We start from the raw sequence: 19512 nt of genomic DNA on the forward strand, positions 1-19512 counted from the left end.
TACAACCCACTACCACCACCTGTCAATACCCACCACATCCATCATCACCCACCACCACTACCACCAACCCCAGCACCACCAACCATACAACCACCACCCACCATTACCGCTACCACCACCAGCCACCACCGCCACCACACATCACCACCACCACCACCAAACATCACCACCACCCACCCGCATCACCCATTACCACCACTCACCCATCACCACCACGCACCACTACAACCGATCTCCACCACCCGCTGCCACCTATCACCACTACCACCACCACCATCTACCCACCATCACCCTCATCACCACCTCCACCACCCGAAAATACCACCAACCACCACCTGTCACCCCACCCCCACCTCCCAACACCACAACCACCACCCAATATCACCATTGCCATGCACCACTACCTCCAACTACTACATGCGACCACTACCCCCCCCCCCACCACAACCCGCTTATCACCATCACCCGCCTCCACCACCTACCACCACCACCCACCAACCACTTACCAACACCACTCCTACTACCAACCACCATCACTTACCTCCACCACCCACCTCCACCACCTATCACTACCACCCGTCACCATTACTCCCACCCTTACCACCACTTACCCACCCATCACCACCACCATCCATAACCATTACCCGCCTCTACCACCCGCTACCACCCACCCATCACCAATATCCACCACCACCTCTACCACTACACATCATCACCACCAACCACCACCACAACCATCCTCATCACTACCCACTAACATCATCACCACCTACCACCTGTTAACATCACCACCACCCACCATCCAACATCACCAACATTACCAAATGCAACCACTATCCTACATCACCCACTCATCAACACCACAACCACTGACCCACCCACCACCTTTCACCCCCACAACCTTTCACCAATACCACCACCTATCGCCCACAACCACCATAGACCAACTATAACCAACGACCCAAATCACCGACCACCCACGACAACCATCACCACGGCCCCACCACCCTCACCCATCTTCACCACCACCCATCTCCACCATACCACCACCACCTGCTATCGGTAACTAAATGTAATTGAATGCATATAATCTGTAACATCCTAATTTTTAGGTAGGAATTTAAAAGCTTATATATATATATATATATATATATATATATATAATCATTTTCAGGGCAACTCGGCGAGTTGGGAGGCTCCACCTCGTCGTGTAGAGTTTTAAATGGTCACGTATCTTTAAGATCTAATCGATGAGTTGGAAGTCCCCAACTCGACGAGTTGTCGGCTGATTATGAAACCTTAATTTTTAGGGTTTTGCACCCTATTTAAAGACCTAATGACTCATTTGCAGCCTCCTTTACCGTCCCCTCAGTCCAGAGAAACCCTAATAGTGCTTTCTCTCTCCATTTTGAGTATGTGTGACTTTAAGAGTGTTCTTGGTGCTTTTCTTGAAGAAGTTGGAAGGCTGGTGATGCATAGTGAAGGGAGGAGCTTTAGATCCGGGATTCTCAGTGTTCTTGTAGCCATTTGGAGGTATAATGTATATACATTGACCTCTTATTTCTTAGATCTCCTCATATGGAATTTTAGGGGCATTTTGGCCCATTTTGGGACCATTCCTTGGATCGGTCATTGCATGAGGTTATAACTTCAGATCTAGGAGCTTTATGGCCTCCTTGAGCCTAAAGTTCCAAGCTTTAAATAGATCTAGACCTCCTTCATGCACTAAGTCCCCTAATAAGCTTTAATGGAGTGTTCTAGCCCTTTGATGCCATACATGGACATAAAGTTAGCAACTTTACGTGATATCTCAACCCTAGGGAACCATATCTGTAGTTTGGGGCTTTAGATTCGACTGGAAGGCGATGAATATGTTAAGACCGGAAAACTCAACGAGTTGCCCTAACAAATCGAAAAGTTGGATCAAATTTTCACGCTTTTTGGGTACTGTAGGAACTTGACGATTTGTCCTATCAACTCGGCAAGTTGGCTAGGGTTTTTCCCGGTTTTCTGAACACTGAAAAACTTGAAAAGTTGCTCTAGTAACTCGGTGAGTTGTCTCGAGCTTTTCATGATCTTATGAGATATGTAGGAACTCAACGAGTCAGTAGATGAACTCGACGAGTTAGGTCAACATGGACTATTGACCTTGATTGTTGACTTTGACTTTGATCATGGTTGACCAAGTTTGACTTCTAAGGGTATTTTGGTAATTTGGGATTTTTATGGAATTAGTCATATGGTGGTTACAGGTAATTGAGTTCGGAGGTGTGAGTTAGGATTCGATTTTATCGGTTCAGCACTACTTGTAAGGTAGGTTTTCCTCACTATGCTAACAGGGTCGAAGGCACCAAGGCCGACCCTTTTGGATTATTATCCTGGTTATCGCATGATTCTATGTTTAGTGATCTGTTAGATCTATATCCTGGTCTATAGGATAATGCTATGTTTAGTGATCTGTTAGATCTATATCCTAGTATATAAGATGATGCTATGATTAGTGATTTGTTAGATCCGTATGACTGTTTGTACATGCTAGCTAGCGTTTGATATCTATGTGTTGATTGTGTGTTTGCGGGTGGGTTGAAGCAATCCTGCTTTGTGCTCTAGACCAACAAACCCAGGGCGGCCCGGATATACTAAAGGCTCATCGGGGCATACCAGTCAGGCCGAAGGCCCGGGGAACGGTCCATACAGGCTGAAGGCCCGTCGAGGAGGTCCAGACATGCTGAAGGTTCTGAGAGTGGGCCAGATAGACTTAAGGTCGGTGAGGAGGTCCAGTCATACTAAAGACTATATATACATGTTGTTTGTTATGATATTGTTATGGTTTGTATGGCGTTGGTATTTTGAGGGAACTCACTAAGCTTCAGGCTTATAGTTTTGGATTTTGTTTCAGGTACTTCAGATGATCGCGGGAAGGCAGAGGCTTGATCGTGCACCTCCTCACATTCTATGATTTTGATTTCTAGGATTCTCTGATATGAAACTATTTTGAAAACACTTTGTAATAACAAATGGTTTTTGGATGTTTGAAAAAGTTTTTAATTTTATGAATTTTATGGATGTTACAAGTTGGTATCAAAGCCTTGGTTTGAGTGAATTGGAGGAACACTCGTGTGAATCCAGTATCAAACTAAGGAAAAGATTTTCAAAAAGATTTTCAAAATACTAAAGGAGGATGCGAAGTGTACGATCAGTCAAATCCAGTAAGTAGACCCCAAAATACCATATTGTTATTTGATATTGTGATATGTTAGAACGGCATGCTAGTGATAGGCTAGGGATCTTTAGGAATTGCATGGTAGAATTGCCTGATTATATGATGCCTAATAGCCTAGGGTTTTCTTTATATGAAATTGACTTCATTACTGTAGTTGCTTAGTGTACGCATCATAGTTGTAAATGTTGGGTTTTGTGTACTATAACACTCCTATTGTGCACATACAACCCTAATAGCTTTGGATCTAAGTTTTCTCTAGTTATACATGCAATAAAATTTCCAAAGCATGAAGTCTACAACTAGCATACAATTTTGACATATAAATCATAAAGTCAAGTTGGAAGAATACCTCTTTGTTGTAGCTTGTTGTTTTGGCCTTTCAAGAGCTTAGCACCTCAAGTGTGATGCCTCAAATGGTTCACAAACACCATGAACAAAGGAAGACTTTGAGAGAGAGGCTAGACACACTCAAAACAGTTATTGATTTTCTTAGAATACACATAGGTGTCGATTTTGGCTAAGGGGTAACATTTATATAGTGTAGGATTCCAAGGGTCATGGGTAAACCCTAATCCATACACTGAGGTTATGATCCATATCTCATGTGGGCTAACTCTTCATGGATACTTACATAAACTTAGCCCATCATGGATCAATAGCCCAAACAATATATATGTCACTGATTTACATAACCAGTCCTCGTTAATTTAATTAGTCTCTTTTGATCACTAAATTAATTCCAAATTAATTCTTAATCAATACTAATTAAACATTAGGATTTCTCAATTAATATATTATACTTATAATATATTAGTAAATCATAAATAGCCTCTTTCTCAAATATTCATCCTATCAGATTGTTCTGGTGAAGGCAACCCAAATGGACCATGCTAGCTACTCTCAGGTCAAGTACATACCAATTATAGTTATGGGATTAGACACCTAATCCAACAGTCTCCCACTTGGATAAGTCTAATAACTATTATTTCAAGTACGACTCCAAAAACCGACTAGCAATCATAGCTCTCAAAAGCCACTGTCGAACTCTGACCCAGTCAATGACGCGTCCATTAGATAAGGGATCATATATTCCTCCATTTCTAGATATCATATGAACTGAGACATGGATAATCATTCTCTCTGTTCATGTGTTTTTTCCCGATTTTCGATTTATGACGACCGACTAATTGAACAAATCAAATTAGTCCAGGCTTGGTCAAGCGCTTAGGGTGTCATCACTAAATCACCGAGGGGCCCACAGATATTGCTTTCATCCCACATTGGGTAAAATGAATGGATAAACTTCGACTCAAACACTTGCTTGTAGTTACTCATCAAATCACACACAACAATATGTTTTATAACACCAAGTTACTGGTGCGTTTACATATGTCAATGTGCGATCGACTTGTAAACTACAAATTACATGTCTTGGTTTCAAGAATATAAGATATTATCGTCTCATAATCACTCGTGATAAAATCCATGAAGTGATTCAGATGAGCGTGGGTTTAATCCAATACTCGAATCTTATTCCAGGAGTACTCATGAACGCTTCAGCAAATTTGTGCTATGTCTAAAACACTTTAGACAATCTACAGACGGATTCATGACAGTCTTGCCTTAACACCTACTTCCAAAGTATTTAATTAACATCGCTAACTCGTAACACTTACCATAATAATTATGCTCCCACTAGCATAATAATTATTATCTTACTAGCATAACACTTATGTTCCCACTAGCTTTGACATGTACCCAAAAATAAGCTGGACTTCTAGAAATCAATACTTGTTGACTTTCTTACCAAAGTTCAGATTTCTAATACGAGTTGCTTCGATAAACCTTTATCTAAGCTCATACACCTTTTTATTAGAGAGCTCATATGTGTGTCTAAACTATTCAAAACTTACAACAATAAGATCTGAATGTTCAAACTATTTGCCATATCTCACAATTCGAACTATGAAGAGGGATGTCGTAATCATAATTAAATTTGAGAATGCAAATATCACAATTGCTATCTCCTTAAAACCTACTTAGTGAAAGCATTTCCTCACAATCATTTCATGAATTGGAGAGAAACCTTATGACACTTAGATTTTATGGTGTATTTTTTCATATCCATGTGAATTTGTCATAACCATAATCACAAGACATGGTTAGTGACAAATCTAAACCCATATGAATTGAACTTGTTCAATCTTAATTTCTTGCCACCTGGCAGCACAAGGGCCTACCATTGCTTCCAAGTTGTTCTGAAAACAGTTGAGAACTCATATTACTCACATGCACGGTCAACTTTAACTAGAACGAGCACAGAAACAAGAATATGTCAACACGATAGGTTACAAACCTCATGTCGTGTGCTAGATTAATAATAGGTTTACTCTTGATTAGATCTTGAAACTTTTCAATATCTTTAAAACTCCCACTGAAATCTTGACATATAAGATTCTCTTTATCAATAAACTTTCCTTGATAAACAAATATTTAAGAGTTAGTGCGGTTTCTTATCGAGACAAACACTTCACACAATTGGTCTTAGTTGGTCTTCGTCTTATCCAAGGCATCACAACCTACCAATTTCAAATATACAAGAGTAAGAAACATTTTACTCTACATTTGATAAGTGTTATAAACCTTTCTTAAGATTATGTCACTCAAGTTACAATCTTGGAGTATGACTCTAAGACTTGATTTTGGAACGAAGTATGATTCACCTTAATTGATTTAACCATTTCAACAATTCCTGATTCCTCTTCTTAGCCATATGCAACGCTCGCAGATCCGGGCTAGTCAATTTAGAGACAATGAGCATCAAAAATGAGTTTTTTTATGGAAAGCTATTTAGAAGGAATAATCTTAACCAAGTTTTAGAATATGTCTCAGGGGTTCTGTACATATAAAGAACGTCGAAATCCGAGTTATAACGAAGAAGTTATGGCCCGTCAAAGTTTTACGGCAAAACCAGCACGGCACCGGGAGATGTAAATAGTGAATTTACGATAGAGTGACTTTTAGCCTTAGCATTCTAAACGAAAGTTGTAGAATACATTACACCGAGAGCATCCATAAAAAGAATGCCAAAATCTGACTTGGTATGAGGAAGTTATGATTTTTCAAAGTATCGGCTTAACAATATACAGCCCGAAGTTCGAATATTAGATCGAGCAGTTTTTAGCCGACACAACCTAAATGAGAATCGAAGATCTCGTTAATAGTAGCATAACGATAAAAAGACAGACGAAAACGGACATCGGATGAAGAAGTTATGAATTTTTAACGGACTAATCCTGTCCCGGCCTGTTAATAATATAACGTTTAAAATAAAACAAAATTAGCCGACGGGGTCTAAACAAAAGTTGTAGAGTACGTTCCCGCCTACGCGGGGATATAAAGAACATCAAAAACGGAGCTTGTATGAGGAAGTTACGAATTTTTGAAGTTGGAACTCGAAAATGCAAAGCCTGTTGCAAGATTGACGACGTGGCAGCATCTGGGCCGTTCGATGTTGATCAAGCCTCGCATCGGATTAGTGACACGTCGCCTCGCCTACGCCCCGCGTCCGAGGCCAAGTACGCCCAACGTACTTCGGTTCTTATCCACTCTGAGATCAGGCCACGTGTGAAGACAGCTGCAAGCATTATCCGAAGCTACGCCCAGTGTAGCACTTCGGTACGCCCAACATACCACCAAAGCTGGCCCTATAAAGGGTGCGAGATGTTTCAAGGAAAATGCACCAAATCCACTCTCTCTCTAGTTTCTTTCTCTCTCTAGCCTATCCTAACCCCCCCTAAACCCTAGGGAACCCCCTAGCACCCGAAGGAAGCCCCGAGGCTCCCGGAGTCCCGAGAAAAAAGGGTCTTTCGGTTCGGAAACGCTGCTCCAAGCGAAGCCCGGTTTTCTTTAAAACTCGTTGTAAGTGAGCTACGCCTATGAAATTTTTAATATAGCCTTTAAATAATTATAGTAATGTTATTAGGTCCTTAGAATATTTAATTAGGCTATTATTATGGGTTATATAATGTCGTTATAATATCTTTTTAACCACTCGCGGTACGGGGGATCCGGTTTGAAGGGCCGCTTGGGTTGCTGGATTTCAGAAGTGCTTTAATGTCAAAATGATCCTGCCATCCGGTGTTCCATGTCTGACCTCATCTGTATATAGTGGGTGAAAAGTATTATGTCGCGCTTATATAATAGTAATAACAGTTAGATTATTAATTAGTCGCGGTTAACGTTAGAGTAAACCCTACTGATGTTGATACTAGGTTTTGTCGAGCGAAAATTATTTTGATATAACGAAGCGTTGTTCGAGTGCAGAGTCACCACATTTCAAGTGAGTGCATAGTCTCTTTCATGAACATGATTTTAATTCAAGTATTGATTGAAGTATTAATTATATGCATTCTTATATAATATATGTTTTAAATATATAACTTTTTATAAAACTCTCGTCATGTGTATTATTCATATGTGATTAAATTGTATAATTTTCTATTCACATAAATATGAGCCAATCATTTTACATATTATAATAAAGTGATTAATACATATTATTGAATTAAATATAATTGATAAATACCATCAAATTTAACTAGAATGGTATTTTATTCAATTAATACATATTTAATAAAGGAAAATTGCATATTTTAAGGGATCATAGATTCTATTAATTTTAAAAATCCGATTTTACGAATTATAATGTTTTTAGTTCGGACATTCTGACAGAATATGTTTGAGTATATTCAAAAATAAAAATACTCTAGAACCATAAAATAATAAAAATATTCTTGAACATATTTCTTGGCATGACTTTAAAAATTTCTTGTAGAATAACAAATTCTCAAACCAGCAATTGAAGACCTAAAACAAAAATTACATTATTTCTTATAGAATACATGTAACAATTGCTAAGAATTACATTTATTGTTAAAGAATAGAACTAAAAACTTTCAAATTTGAAAAAAAAAACATCAAAATCTAACAAAGACACTAATACATTCTAAAAGAATAATGTAGCTAAGAGGCATCGTTCAAATTTCGGGGTTCTTCAAGCATCAACTTCAGTGGAAACAAATCCAATGAATAAATTAGTGAGAAAAATATCCTTATTCCATTCCAACGTAATTGAAATTCGTAATTCCATTATGATAGAATTGGAATTCATTTACCAATAATTATATTAATTCGGGGCAGTCTAACAAAATATGTTCATGATTTTCATAAAAAAACATTCTTTTCTTATAGAATACTATAAACAAAGAAATATCATTCAGTTGAAGCATTTTAGTGATCGCTTTGTGTGCATCAAAACAACTTTCAATTTCCTGTAAAAATTAAACAATCAGAACAAATTCCCAATTCATCAAAAAATATTACACTTTGAAAGAATTAGACAATAAACCTAAACACATCCAAAATTTCTTTGATTTCTATAAATCAATCAACCCAAACATCCATTCTATATATTGAAATCAAATCAAATTAAAAAAAAAAAAAAAAAAAAAAAAAAAAAAAAAAAAACCATTTGAAGATTAAACTTCATTGGTTTGCAGTAAATCAGTCGAAATAAGAAGAAGAAGAAAGAAAGCTCTACCTAACGACCTCCTTGTCTCTCGTTCTCACCTCACTAGAAAAAAAAGGAAGAAGTGGCAGAGCCGCCTACTGCCGCCGCTGATTTTGCTTGTCCCTGCCTAATCAATTTTGTTGTAATGGAATACACAGTGGTGTAAGGCACCGATCGATAAGAGAGTCACCGGAGAAGGGCGCATGCCCCTCTCTTTCTTATCTTTTCTTCTTCCTGTCAAACACACCAATCGAACGCCCCCTGGATCGGTGTTGTCCCGATGCTTCTTCCCTCCGCACCTCCTCGTGATTTCCCAACTATCACAGAAGCTCCGTCGACATGCCCTGTTCCTTCGTTTCCCTTACCGTCAGCGTCTTCGACTGATTAGAGGGGTAGGGCACTGATCGATAACTGCTTCCTTCGAACTAACTGCCGCCTCTTCATCCCGTCGATTGAACCACCCACCTCTCTTCCCTTCACACACTATGTCGGAACCGGGAGAGAAGCAACCGAGAGCTGCTTGATTGTTAAAGGTTGATGTTTTTTGTCTAGGGTTTTAAAGCGGTAAATGTAAACAATTTTGCCTAAATTAAAGGGTTTATGATTTGAATAATTAATTACCAAAATTAATTAAAAGCTAAGATTACAATTTTACCCCTATCTAGGTTTTTAAAATGATTGGTCCACATTTATGCATACAATAACAAATAATTACTTTAAACACCTGAACCTATCTCTCTCTCTCTCTCTCTCTCTCTATATATATATATATATATATATATATATATATATATATATATATATATATATATATATATATATAGAGAGAGAGAGAGAGAGAGAGGGTGTCAGCTAGAAGTAAGAATATAGAATATAAGATACAATGAAAGAATATCATTAATAATGTCCATATTTATATATAACAAAAAGGTATGAATCCAGACATTATTTTTTTAACAATACTCATTTATGTGTGTATGGTTAAGTGCTTTAGTAGGAACATACAAAACATAAGTATTCATAAAGAATATCGTTGATAAACACAAATTATCACGAATAATATTCAACAAAAATGACATGAATTCAAGCAAACCTCATTCTTGTTTATTTAGGGGCGGAACCATAAATTCTCGTAAGGGGTAGCACGTATTGTTCTTCATCGATAATGGCATTATAATTTGTTTTTACCCATAACAACAATGCGCTTAAATCTTTTACTTCTATTTGGATACCAATATGGGTAATGTACTATATTTGTTACATATTTACTATTGTATTATCGATAAAAAAAAATGTAAGTACATAATATAAATAAAAACACCCTGTACTTATGAAACAATTGCTTGAAAAAAGGATGTAAATGTTTGATTTCATTAAAATTTCGAAAGCCTGATTTCAACTCACCTATACCCCATCTAGTCTTTGCTCCATAAAGTTCTAATTACCAATCAAATGTTAAAAAGGAAAAAGCCAAGTAATCACTTAATCATCAATATAAATCAAATATCAAGTAAGGACAACAAATTTGCAACTGATCATCAATATATACAAAATAGGGTAATGAATTTGTTTATACTAAAGGCATTTATAATCATAATTTGTTCTAGTTATTGGGAGTTGTAATATATACTTCGGTTAGGAACATAGGACTAACCTACCCTTACTAAATATTTTTTTTATTTTTCCTTGAGGTTGCCCTTGCTCTTACCAAATGATTATAGATGTAATAGTGACAAAATAAATACCACAACAAATAAACCAAGTGAAAAAATGTAAACATTATTTGTAGGAACTATAACATATTGAAAATAAACTAAGCAAAAGGGATTTATATTCACATATTCTAGAAAAATGGGGCTATGATGCCATTCGGATGAAGATATCAAAAATCTTTTAAATTGAACTCGTTATCCTCTAAACGGAACACAAACCAAGCAACATAAATTTATGGCATTTGTGATCAATTTGTAGGTGCACATAAAACAAGGCATATCCACTATCATATGATACATCTTCATATGATACATCTTAAACTGAAAAACAAGGCCTAAGTGGAGAAATCAATATTACCTTCGATTTGATATGGGAGAAATCAAAAACGCTAGAATAATCGAATCAAATCAGGATTTTCTTCAATTTGAAATTGAAGAAATTAGGATTACATTCGATTTGAAATTGTAGAAACTAGCTTTAGCTTCATCCTCATCTCTCAATAAGAAGTAGCACAACTCATCGTCCTTTTCTCCCAAAGTATTAATTTTGGTCACGTTCAATTTGCAAGCGAGTAACATTCGATCTTGGAAAAAACTGAGGGGTAGCACGTACCAACAAATTGGTTATGCCCATGTGTTTACTCTTTATCATAATTGGAATATTAAAGATCATCTAAGCTGCATGTTTGCCTTCTTCTACATTAACATCATTTTAAACACATATATTAACGATGAGATAGACAAATGAACCACCAAAAATCGGTATCAACAATGGAACAACAAACTTGTGTGTTATTTTATGAAAACACAATCGATCCGAGATCATAGTGACCAACAAATAGTTTGAAGTAGGTCAAGAATCACATTGTAAATATTAGACATGTATCATAGATTGATATAAAGTTACAAACCCTTATATGGATGAAATTAGGTTTATTATGAGGATTTACCAATATAAATTTATGATTTGATGTATGCATGGTTGAATGGTATGTGGGAAACAACCAAATCATTAATTCTCATGAAGATAAATTGGTTTCTTAAATCATTATCAAGTACTGTTAGTTGAGTACTTGGAAAACTATCTTAAAAAATATACAAAAAAATAATTTAATCTCACAGAAGTTTATCATGTTGCTTTATGTCCTATCAAGGACCCCATAAGTTTGCATTTGAATTTCCCAGAACTAGCGGCTATTTGGTTAAAATTATAAAGAAAATTGTATGAAAATAATATGGTGCCTCAAAAAATAATAGTTTTAGTGTAATAATGCTAATAATATTGTTGTATGTAACAATTTTTTTATTGTTATATATAAGGGTTAATTGCATAAAAGACATTAAGTTTAAACAAAATTTTAATTTTAACATTGTATTATATTTTTACAGTTAAATGCACCATGTTTTTTTAAAGTGATTTTGACACTATATTTTCCAATTTGTTTCAATATTGACCAAAAAATGCCACATCATCAATGACCGACACGTCACCATGTCACGTTAGTTGACAACCGGGGACCGGTCAAATTGTCAACATTGAAACAGATTGAAAAATATAATGTCAAAATTACTATTCTTTAAAAACTTAGTGTCTTAATTGTAAAAAAATAACACAATGTCAAAAAACAAAGTTTTATGTAAACTTAGGTTGTGTTTGGCGCGCCACAACTAACTGAAAAGCTAGCTTATTTTTCGAGCTTTTTTAAGTTGTCGTGTTTGCCAAATCAAAAAGTAGTTTATAAGCTAACTTTTTCAAAAGCTACTTAGACTAGCTTTTTATGAGATTTTTTAAAATTTTCATAATATATCTCTTAATTAATTATAAAAACATAATCTTTTAAATGTCTTTTTATATCATTTCATATTTTTCAGCTAGTTTTACCAAATGTCATTTTTATCAGCTAATTTTTCAGCTATCAACTAGCTTTTTATTTAACAACTAGATTTTCAGCTAGCACGTCAAACATAGCCTTAATGTTTTTTACGCATTTTCCCTTATATCTAACAAATTAATATTTATCAAAAGACGTTTAGCCTAAAGGTATTGTGAAATGCTCTCTTTTCACATGGTTGAAGTAATAAGTTTTATCCGACATATAGATGAATTTAAGAATAATTTTAAAATAGAGTATAATATATAAATCTCGTTCAAAAAAGTAGAATTTAATATTTTTAAAATATTTAAAGTGAAAACGATATGTCACGTTACTCAACTCGCTCCACTTAGGCGCATTGGTATACATCTCACGGATGCATCTGTGGCATCGTGGGCATAGTCGTGCACACCACCCATGGTGTAACACCCAAATTTTTAACACAAATCACGATCAAAATTTTCCATTTATAAAACATGAATCATTACAAATTACGTGTACATTTGTATCACAAATCAGTACAAGTAGTTATCAAGATAACCTTGTGTAAGAATCCAAGTCGGGCACTACTAACTCCACTTCTTGCTACTAAGTTTACCTAAATCTGAAAGACACACGCAAAAAAAGTGTAAGCTAGAACAAGCTTAGTGAGTAACCAAACCAACATCATATAAATTAATTTCACAACTGAATATATCATGTCTTTCTCAAACATATAATCCTAATGTATCTTTTAATCATTTAATACCTCATATGACATTACTGACACCCAGTCTGCCAAATATCATTTATTTTGGACTTACAGTCAAGCAAGCCACCATCAAACCCACTCAACCTTTTATTATGAGTAATCAATACAAAATATATTACAACTCGTCCAACCAACATTTCTCTTACTAGCACTGAAGTCATTTAAATTTTTACAACAACATATCCTTTCACAACTATAGTATTCCAACCACCAATATTACAATAAATTTACAATTCTCCAAATGATAATACTACAGTCACCATGGCTATTATCATAATATAATATTCACATACAACCAATTATACATTCTCATAACAACATAGTGTAACCGTCACCGAGACCACCACTAATAATAGTTACCAATACAATGGTGTTACAGTCACCAATATCACCACGAATAACCAATCCCAATACCATGGTCTCACAGTCACCAAGACCACTATGAATAACTTATTCTCAATATTGTGGTGTTATAGTTACCAAGACGACTAATAACTTATTCTCAATATCGTGGTGTTATAGTCACCAAGACCACCACTGATATTAGTCCATGATATTATAGTCACTAAGACTATCATGACTAACATCAATCCATAACAGTCATATTTCTAGTACTAAGCATACCACAATAACCATTATTTTCATTGAAGATAAACAATGGTAATCACAACACTAAGCATACCATTAACAACTAATTCCCAGATAGTAGTAATTATAGCACCAAACATACCACTAATTCTTTATAGATAATCTACAAGTACAGTGTTACAGACACTAAATCCGCCATTAACTTGTATTCCTTGAATAATAGGATTACAACCACCCAGACTACCATCAATTCCAGTCCTATAAACTTACAATATTGTATCGTTCTTGCTATAATTCCATTGATGATACATACAACCTTATCACATTACCTTACGACTAACAAAACTACTTTATTCTAGCACATATATGTACACTAACGATACACCAACATCCTGCTACCTAATAGACATACAATGTCAGTACCCATGCTTTCAAAAATTCCCCTTACTCATAAGCCATAGTGTACTTACAATCGCGTTAGCTGCTATTAATTTCTATAACATTTCTTGGTAGTAATTAATATTACATAAACTACTAATTCATCTAGTAATGGTATTACAGTCACCAAGACTACCATCACTCTTCTGCAACAATTTGTCAAATATAGCTCTAAAATATTGAGTCTGCTAATATTACAATCACCAAGGCTACCATCATAAACTAATAATTCTAATCATTTATATAATTATTGTAACATCCCAATTTCGAGACCAAAAATTTCATTTTCAAATTTTGTGAATTATAAAATAACTTGCCAAAACATTGCTAAAATCATATCAATATATAAGACCGAAGTGTCATGTCTCAAAACCCATATCATCTGAATGTAATAAATATCAGAGTACAATCCCATTAAACTATGCTGAAACCATGTGTATGTGTGATGCGCTGCTACACTGCCGGCTCCTTCCCCTTCGACGAAGAGGTACCTGAAACCAAACCAAAAATGTATGTACAAAGCTTAGTGAGTTCCCCCATCATACCACATATCATATAATATCGTCAGTATCTTTCAACCGGTAACTGCCATCGGTATCTTTCAACGGGTACCGCCATCGGTATCTTTCAACCGGTAAATGTCATCGGTATCTTTCAACCGGTAATTGGGGACTATTTCACCCCTACCACTAACATACTGTAAACATATAGTCAGGCATATCGGGTACTGACCTACCCCTCGATCCTAACGACCTACGCCAGGGAAAGACTATTCCCTGTCACTACCATTGACATAGATATCATATCACGCAGGCATATATCTCATAACCAATTCACATAACCAGACCAAGATAATTATCACAAAGACAAATATCTACGAATTACCCCTATTGGTGGGTTGGCATTGTGACCTTAGACCCACCCCTACTGGAAGGTAGCTCACCTCGATGTCGTGTAGTGTCTGAACCGTCCTCTGCACGAAGATCGACTCTTCTCGACTCCTCAATCCCTACACAACAATTCTCACGTCATCAACCAAAACATGCAAACCCTAGCCAGAGTCAATACCATAACCAGTCAAAGTCAACATCCAGTTGACCTGACTCGCCGAGTTGACCCGCCAACTCGCCAAGTCCATACTCCACTAATCCGATACAACCTCGACCCCACTCGTCAAGTTTTCCTTCATTCAAACCATCGGGACCATCTCCATCCGACTCGTCGAGTTCGGCGAGTTCATCTCCCTGATAAGAACGTGTCCAGTCTATGACTCGTCGAGTTGTAGAACAACTTGTCGAGTCCATCTTCAAAGGTTGGGAGATTGCCTTGGACTCGCTGAGTCTGTTCATACACTCGTCGAGTCCCATGATTCCCAGATCCCCTTTAGAAGTCTAAAAAATTACGGGACTTTCTTCCTGAGCCACTGGTCCAACCACAGAAAGGATTTAGTGGTCATTACACACCGAATCGCCGAGTTCCAAGAACAACTAGTCGAGTCCCTTCTTGAACCTTACTATACAGTCGATTTAAATGGGTCTTAACACGTCAAAATCATATTCCTGTCCTCCTAATGTCTATTTTATACGTAAAGTTCCAAACTTGGTGCACATGCATGGGATTTTTAGTTCAAAAGTCCATAAAAGGTGCTCTACAATGTGCATGGAGCTCTCATGGCCATAGAGTTGGCACCTTTATGCCATGAGAACCCTCCAATGACTCAAATCTGAAAGTAGAACCCCATGAACCACTTCACAAATTCGGAAATGGCTTAGTAAGCCCTAAATGCACCTAAAATCTAAGCCCTAAAGATGAACAACCAAAAGAAAGACCAAAACAGGGGGAATTTACCTTGGTTGAGCTAAAGATGGAATAAGATCTCTGGATCTACAAGCCCCAACTCGAATTCCCACGCTTCTCCCTTCCTTCCAAGCTTCACAACCACCCAAAAGCACCAAAAATGGCCTTAGATCACTCAAAGCGGCTAGGGTTTTGATAAGAGGTGTTCTGGGAGCATAAGGGGCGATGGAGGCTGCAATAAGGCGTTTAAATAGGGTGCAAACTGTAACGACCCCAAAATATGACCCAATTTTTTTGTTTTAATAGTACTAAAATTCACATCACCGAATGTCATATATAATAAGAAGCATGGAATGAGTAACTCAAAATTCATAGTAACTGTGTCAAAACAAAACTGTATCAATCATAACAAAATATCTGAATAAAACTCCCAGGATAAAATTGAAGCTGTTGTTGGTGCAATGCCATCAACCCGAGCTCTTCCCTTTGCTAGCGGAAGAACCTGAAACCAAAACTGAAACTGTAAGCACAAAGCTTAGTGAGCTCCCCCCCCCCCCCAAACTACCACATACCATACAACAACATACAAACACATATTGGGCCTTGCCCACTGCATCAGACCGTAGTCCGGAAACTGCATCGGACCAGAGTCCGGAACTAACTAGGGCCTTGCCCTCTGCATCCAACCGAAGTCCGAAAATTGCATCGGACCGAAGTCCGGAACTAACCAGGGCTTTGCCCTCTGCATCGGACCGAAGTCCGAAAACTGCATCGGACCGAAGTCTGGAACTAACCAGTTCCTTGCCTTCTGCATCGGACCGAAGTCCGGAAACTGATTGAACATAGCATAGCATAATCATAACTACTAGCATAAACACATATACTGCATACTGCATCGGACCAGATTCTGGAACACATAACACAAAGACATGCTTGAATCACAAAGACATCAAGCACACTGAACTACTGCATCGCACCGAAGTCCGGAACTACTGCTAACTGGACGGGTCAGCATTGTAGCTGTAGACCCATTCCTACTGGAAGGAAACTCACCTCGTAACGCTGGCTGCTGAGATACTGACTCTAAAACTGGCTGACTGGTGCTCCGAAACTCCCCGGCTACAAATCCCATAAGCACTAAATCAAATACTGATAACAAATCTCAATGTAAAATAACTATTTACCCCTTGACAAGTCAACCTCCAGGTCAAAGTCAACTTTCAGTTGACCAGACTCATCGAGTTGGACCGCCAACTCGCCGAGTTCCCATCATCCATTCTAATCCTCTACTCGTTTCTACTCGTCGATTTTGGAAAAGACTCGACAGGTTCTTCTTCGATACTAACATCAAATCTAATCTTCATCCGACTCGCCGAGTTGTACGAACAACTTGTCGAGTTCCCTTTCAACAGAAGAACACACCCAGTCTTTGACTCGCCGAGTCGTATGAACAACTCGTCGAGTCCGACTACATCCAAATCCAAGCCTTAACTCACTGAGTCCTTACCCTACTCACTGATTCACCCTAAACTCTCAAATCGGGGAAAGACCGAGGACTTGCGACTCGACTCGCCGAGTCTGAAGAACAACTCGCCGAGTCCCAAGCATGTCATTACTATACAGTCGATTTTTCTCAATTCCAATGCGTCCAATTCATAGATCTGGGTTCCTAGGACTGATTTCACACGTAAAGTTTCTAACTTTACATTCATGCATGCTCATGATAAGCTAAAATGCCCAATAAGAAGTTAAAAGAGGAGATCTAGGTTTGTAATGGGTGTTTAGCTCAATAAAGGTGGCAACCTTGAGCTCAAGGAGTCCAGAAATGCTTAGATCTAAACCTATTCATCTTAACTTCCCATAAACCGACCTCAATGTCTAGAAAATGGCTCAAAAGCAACACTAGCAAGCTTTTAAGAAGATCTACATGATGAAAAGTCAAAATTCGAGCTTTATACCTTAATGGAGGCTGGAATGACACAAGAAACTCAGATCTCCTTTAGTCCTCTTGAAAACCTCTCTTCTCTCTTCTTCTTCTAACTTCAAAATGCACCAAAAATTCCTTCACAAGATGAGAAATACTCCAAAAAGCTTAAAGGGAGGCTAGGGCTTAGTAAGGGACGCTCTAAGGGTGATGGAGGCTGGTTTGGGACGCATAAATGTGTTTAAATAGGGTGCAAACCCTTGAAATTAGGGCTTCATCCAGACAGGCAGACTCGTCGAGTCCCATCATATGGACTCGCCGAGTAGCTAACTTAAATCGCGTGATCATCCCGTTTCTACTCGACGAGCCGGGCTACAGACTCGTCGAGTACCCCTTAAGAAATGAAGATACTTTAGTTAAATTACATACCAGAAATGGGGCGTTAGATCTCTCCCCCATTTATCTTAGACTTCATCCTCGAAGTTTGATGTTGCTAAATCTGAAAATAACTCAGGATAATGCTCCCTCACCTCCCCCTCGGTCTCCTACGTCCACTATGAACCCTTTCGGTGTTGCCACTACACCTTCACTAACTGAACCACCTTGTTCCTCAAGGTCTTCGTCTTCCGATCTAAGATCGCAACTGGTCTCTCGATATAATTCAGGTTGCTATCAACCTGAATATCCTATAAGGGTACAACTGTTGACTCGTCCACCAAACACTTCCTCAACTGAGAAACATGGAAAGTGTTGTGATCTGGCTAAGCTCTGCTGGAAGGTCCAGCCGATAAGCAACCCGACCCACCCGTGCCAAAACCCTAAAAGGACTAATGAACCTGGGGCCTAGCTTGCCCCTCTTCCGGAACCTAATAACACCCTTCCAGGGTAATACCTTCAGGAGGACCATATCGCCCACCTGAAACTCCAAGCCCGAACGCCTCCTGTCAGCATAATGCTTATGTCGACTCTGCGCAGTCTGCAATCTGCTACAAACCTGTTGGATCAATTATGTGGTCTTGAGCACCACTTCGGTACTCCCGATGACTCGCTGACCGACCTCGCCCTAACAAATCGGGGTCCTACACTTTCTCCCGTAGAGCATCTCGAAAGTAGGGCCGTCAATACTAGTGTGGTAACTATTGTTATATGAAAATTCCGCTAAAGGAAGATACGTATCCCAACTGCCACCAAAATCTACGATACGTGCCCGAAGCATGTCCTCGAGAGTCTAAATCGTCCTCTCGCTCTGCCCGTCCGTCTGGGGGTGGAAAGTGGTGCTAAAATGAAGACGAGTCCCCATCTCGTCATGAAACCGCTTCCAAAACCTAGAAGTAAAACGGACGTCTCGGTCTGATACTACTGATACAGGCACCCCATACCGTGCCATTACCCCGCGCACATAAATTAGGGATGAGCATGGGTCGGTTTGGGTCGGTTTTTGGCTAAAACCAAACCAAACCGTAGAAAGTCGGTTTTTTGATTTTTAAACCCATATAGGTTCGGTTTTTGCATGGTTCGGTTTTTCGGTTTTCCGGGTTGGGTTTATGGGTTTTCGGTTTTAAACCGTGGGTTTATGAGCTCCTATTTTTTTTCTAGTTTTTTGGTTCAAACCTAGTGAAAATACGTTGCGATA

At 38.0% G+C, this 19512-nt stretch overlaps 1 protein-coding gene across 1 annotated transcript; it reads left to right on the forward strand.

Annotated features, from left to right (window-relative positions):
- Positions 1 to 392: 392 nt before the first annotated feature.
- Positions 393 to 953, forward strand: LOC128126041 (uncharacterized). The gene has a single exon (XM_052763739.1). It carries the CDS (start codon positions 393 to 395, stop codon positions 951 to 953), a length of 561 nt encoding a protein of 186 aa, XP_052619699.1.
- The last annotated feature ends 18559 nt before the right edge of the window (positions 954 to 19512 follow it).

Source organism: Lactuca sativa, chromosome 5, assembly GCF_002870075.4.
Source record: "Lactuca sativa cultivar Salinas chromosome 5, Lsat_Salinas_v11, whole genome shotgun sequence".
NCBI lineage: Eukaryota > Viridiplantae > Streptophyta > Magnoliopsida > Asterales > Asteraceae > Lactuca > Lactuca sativa.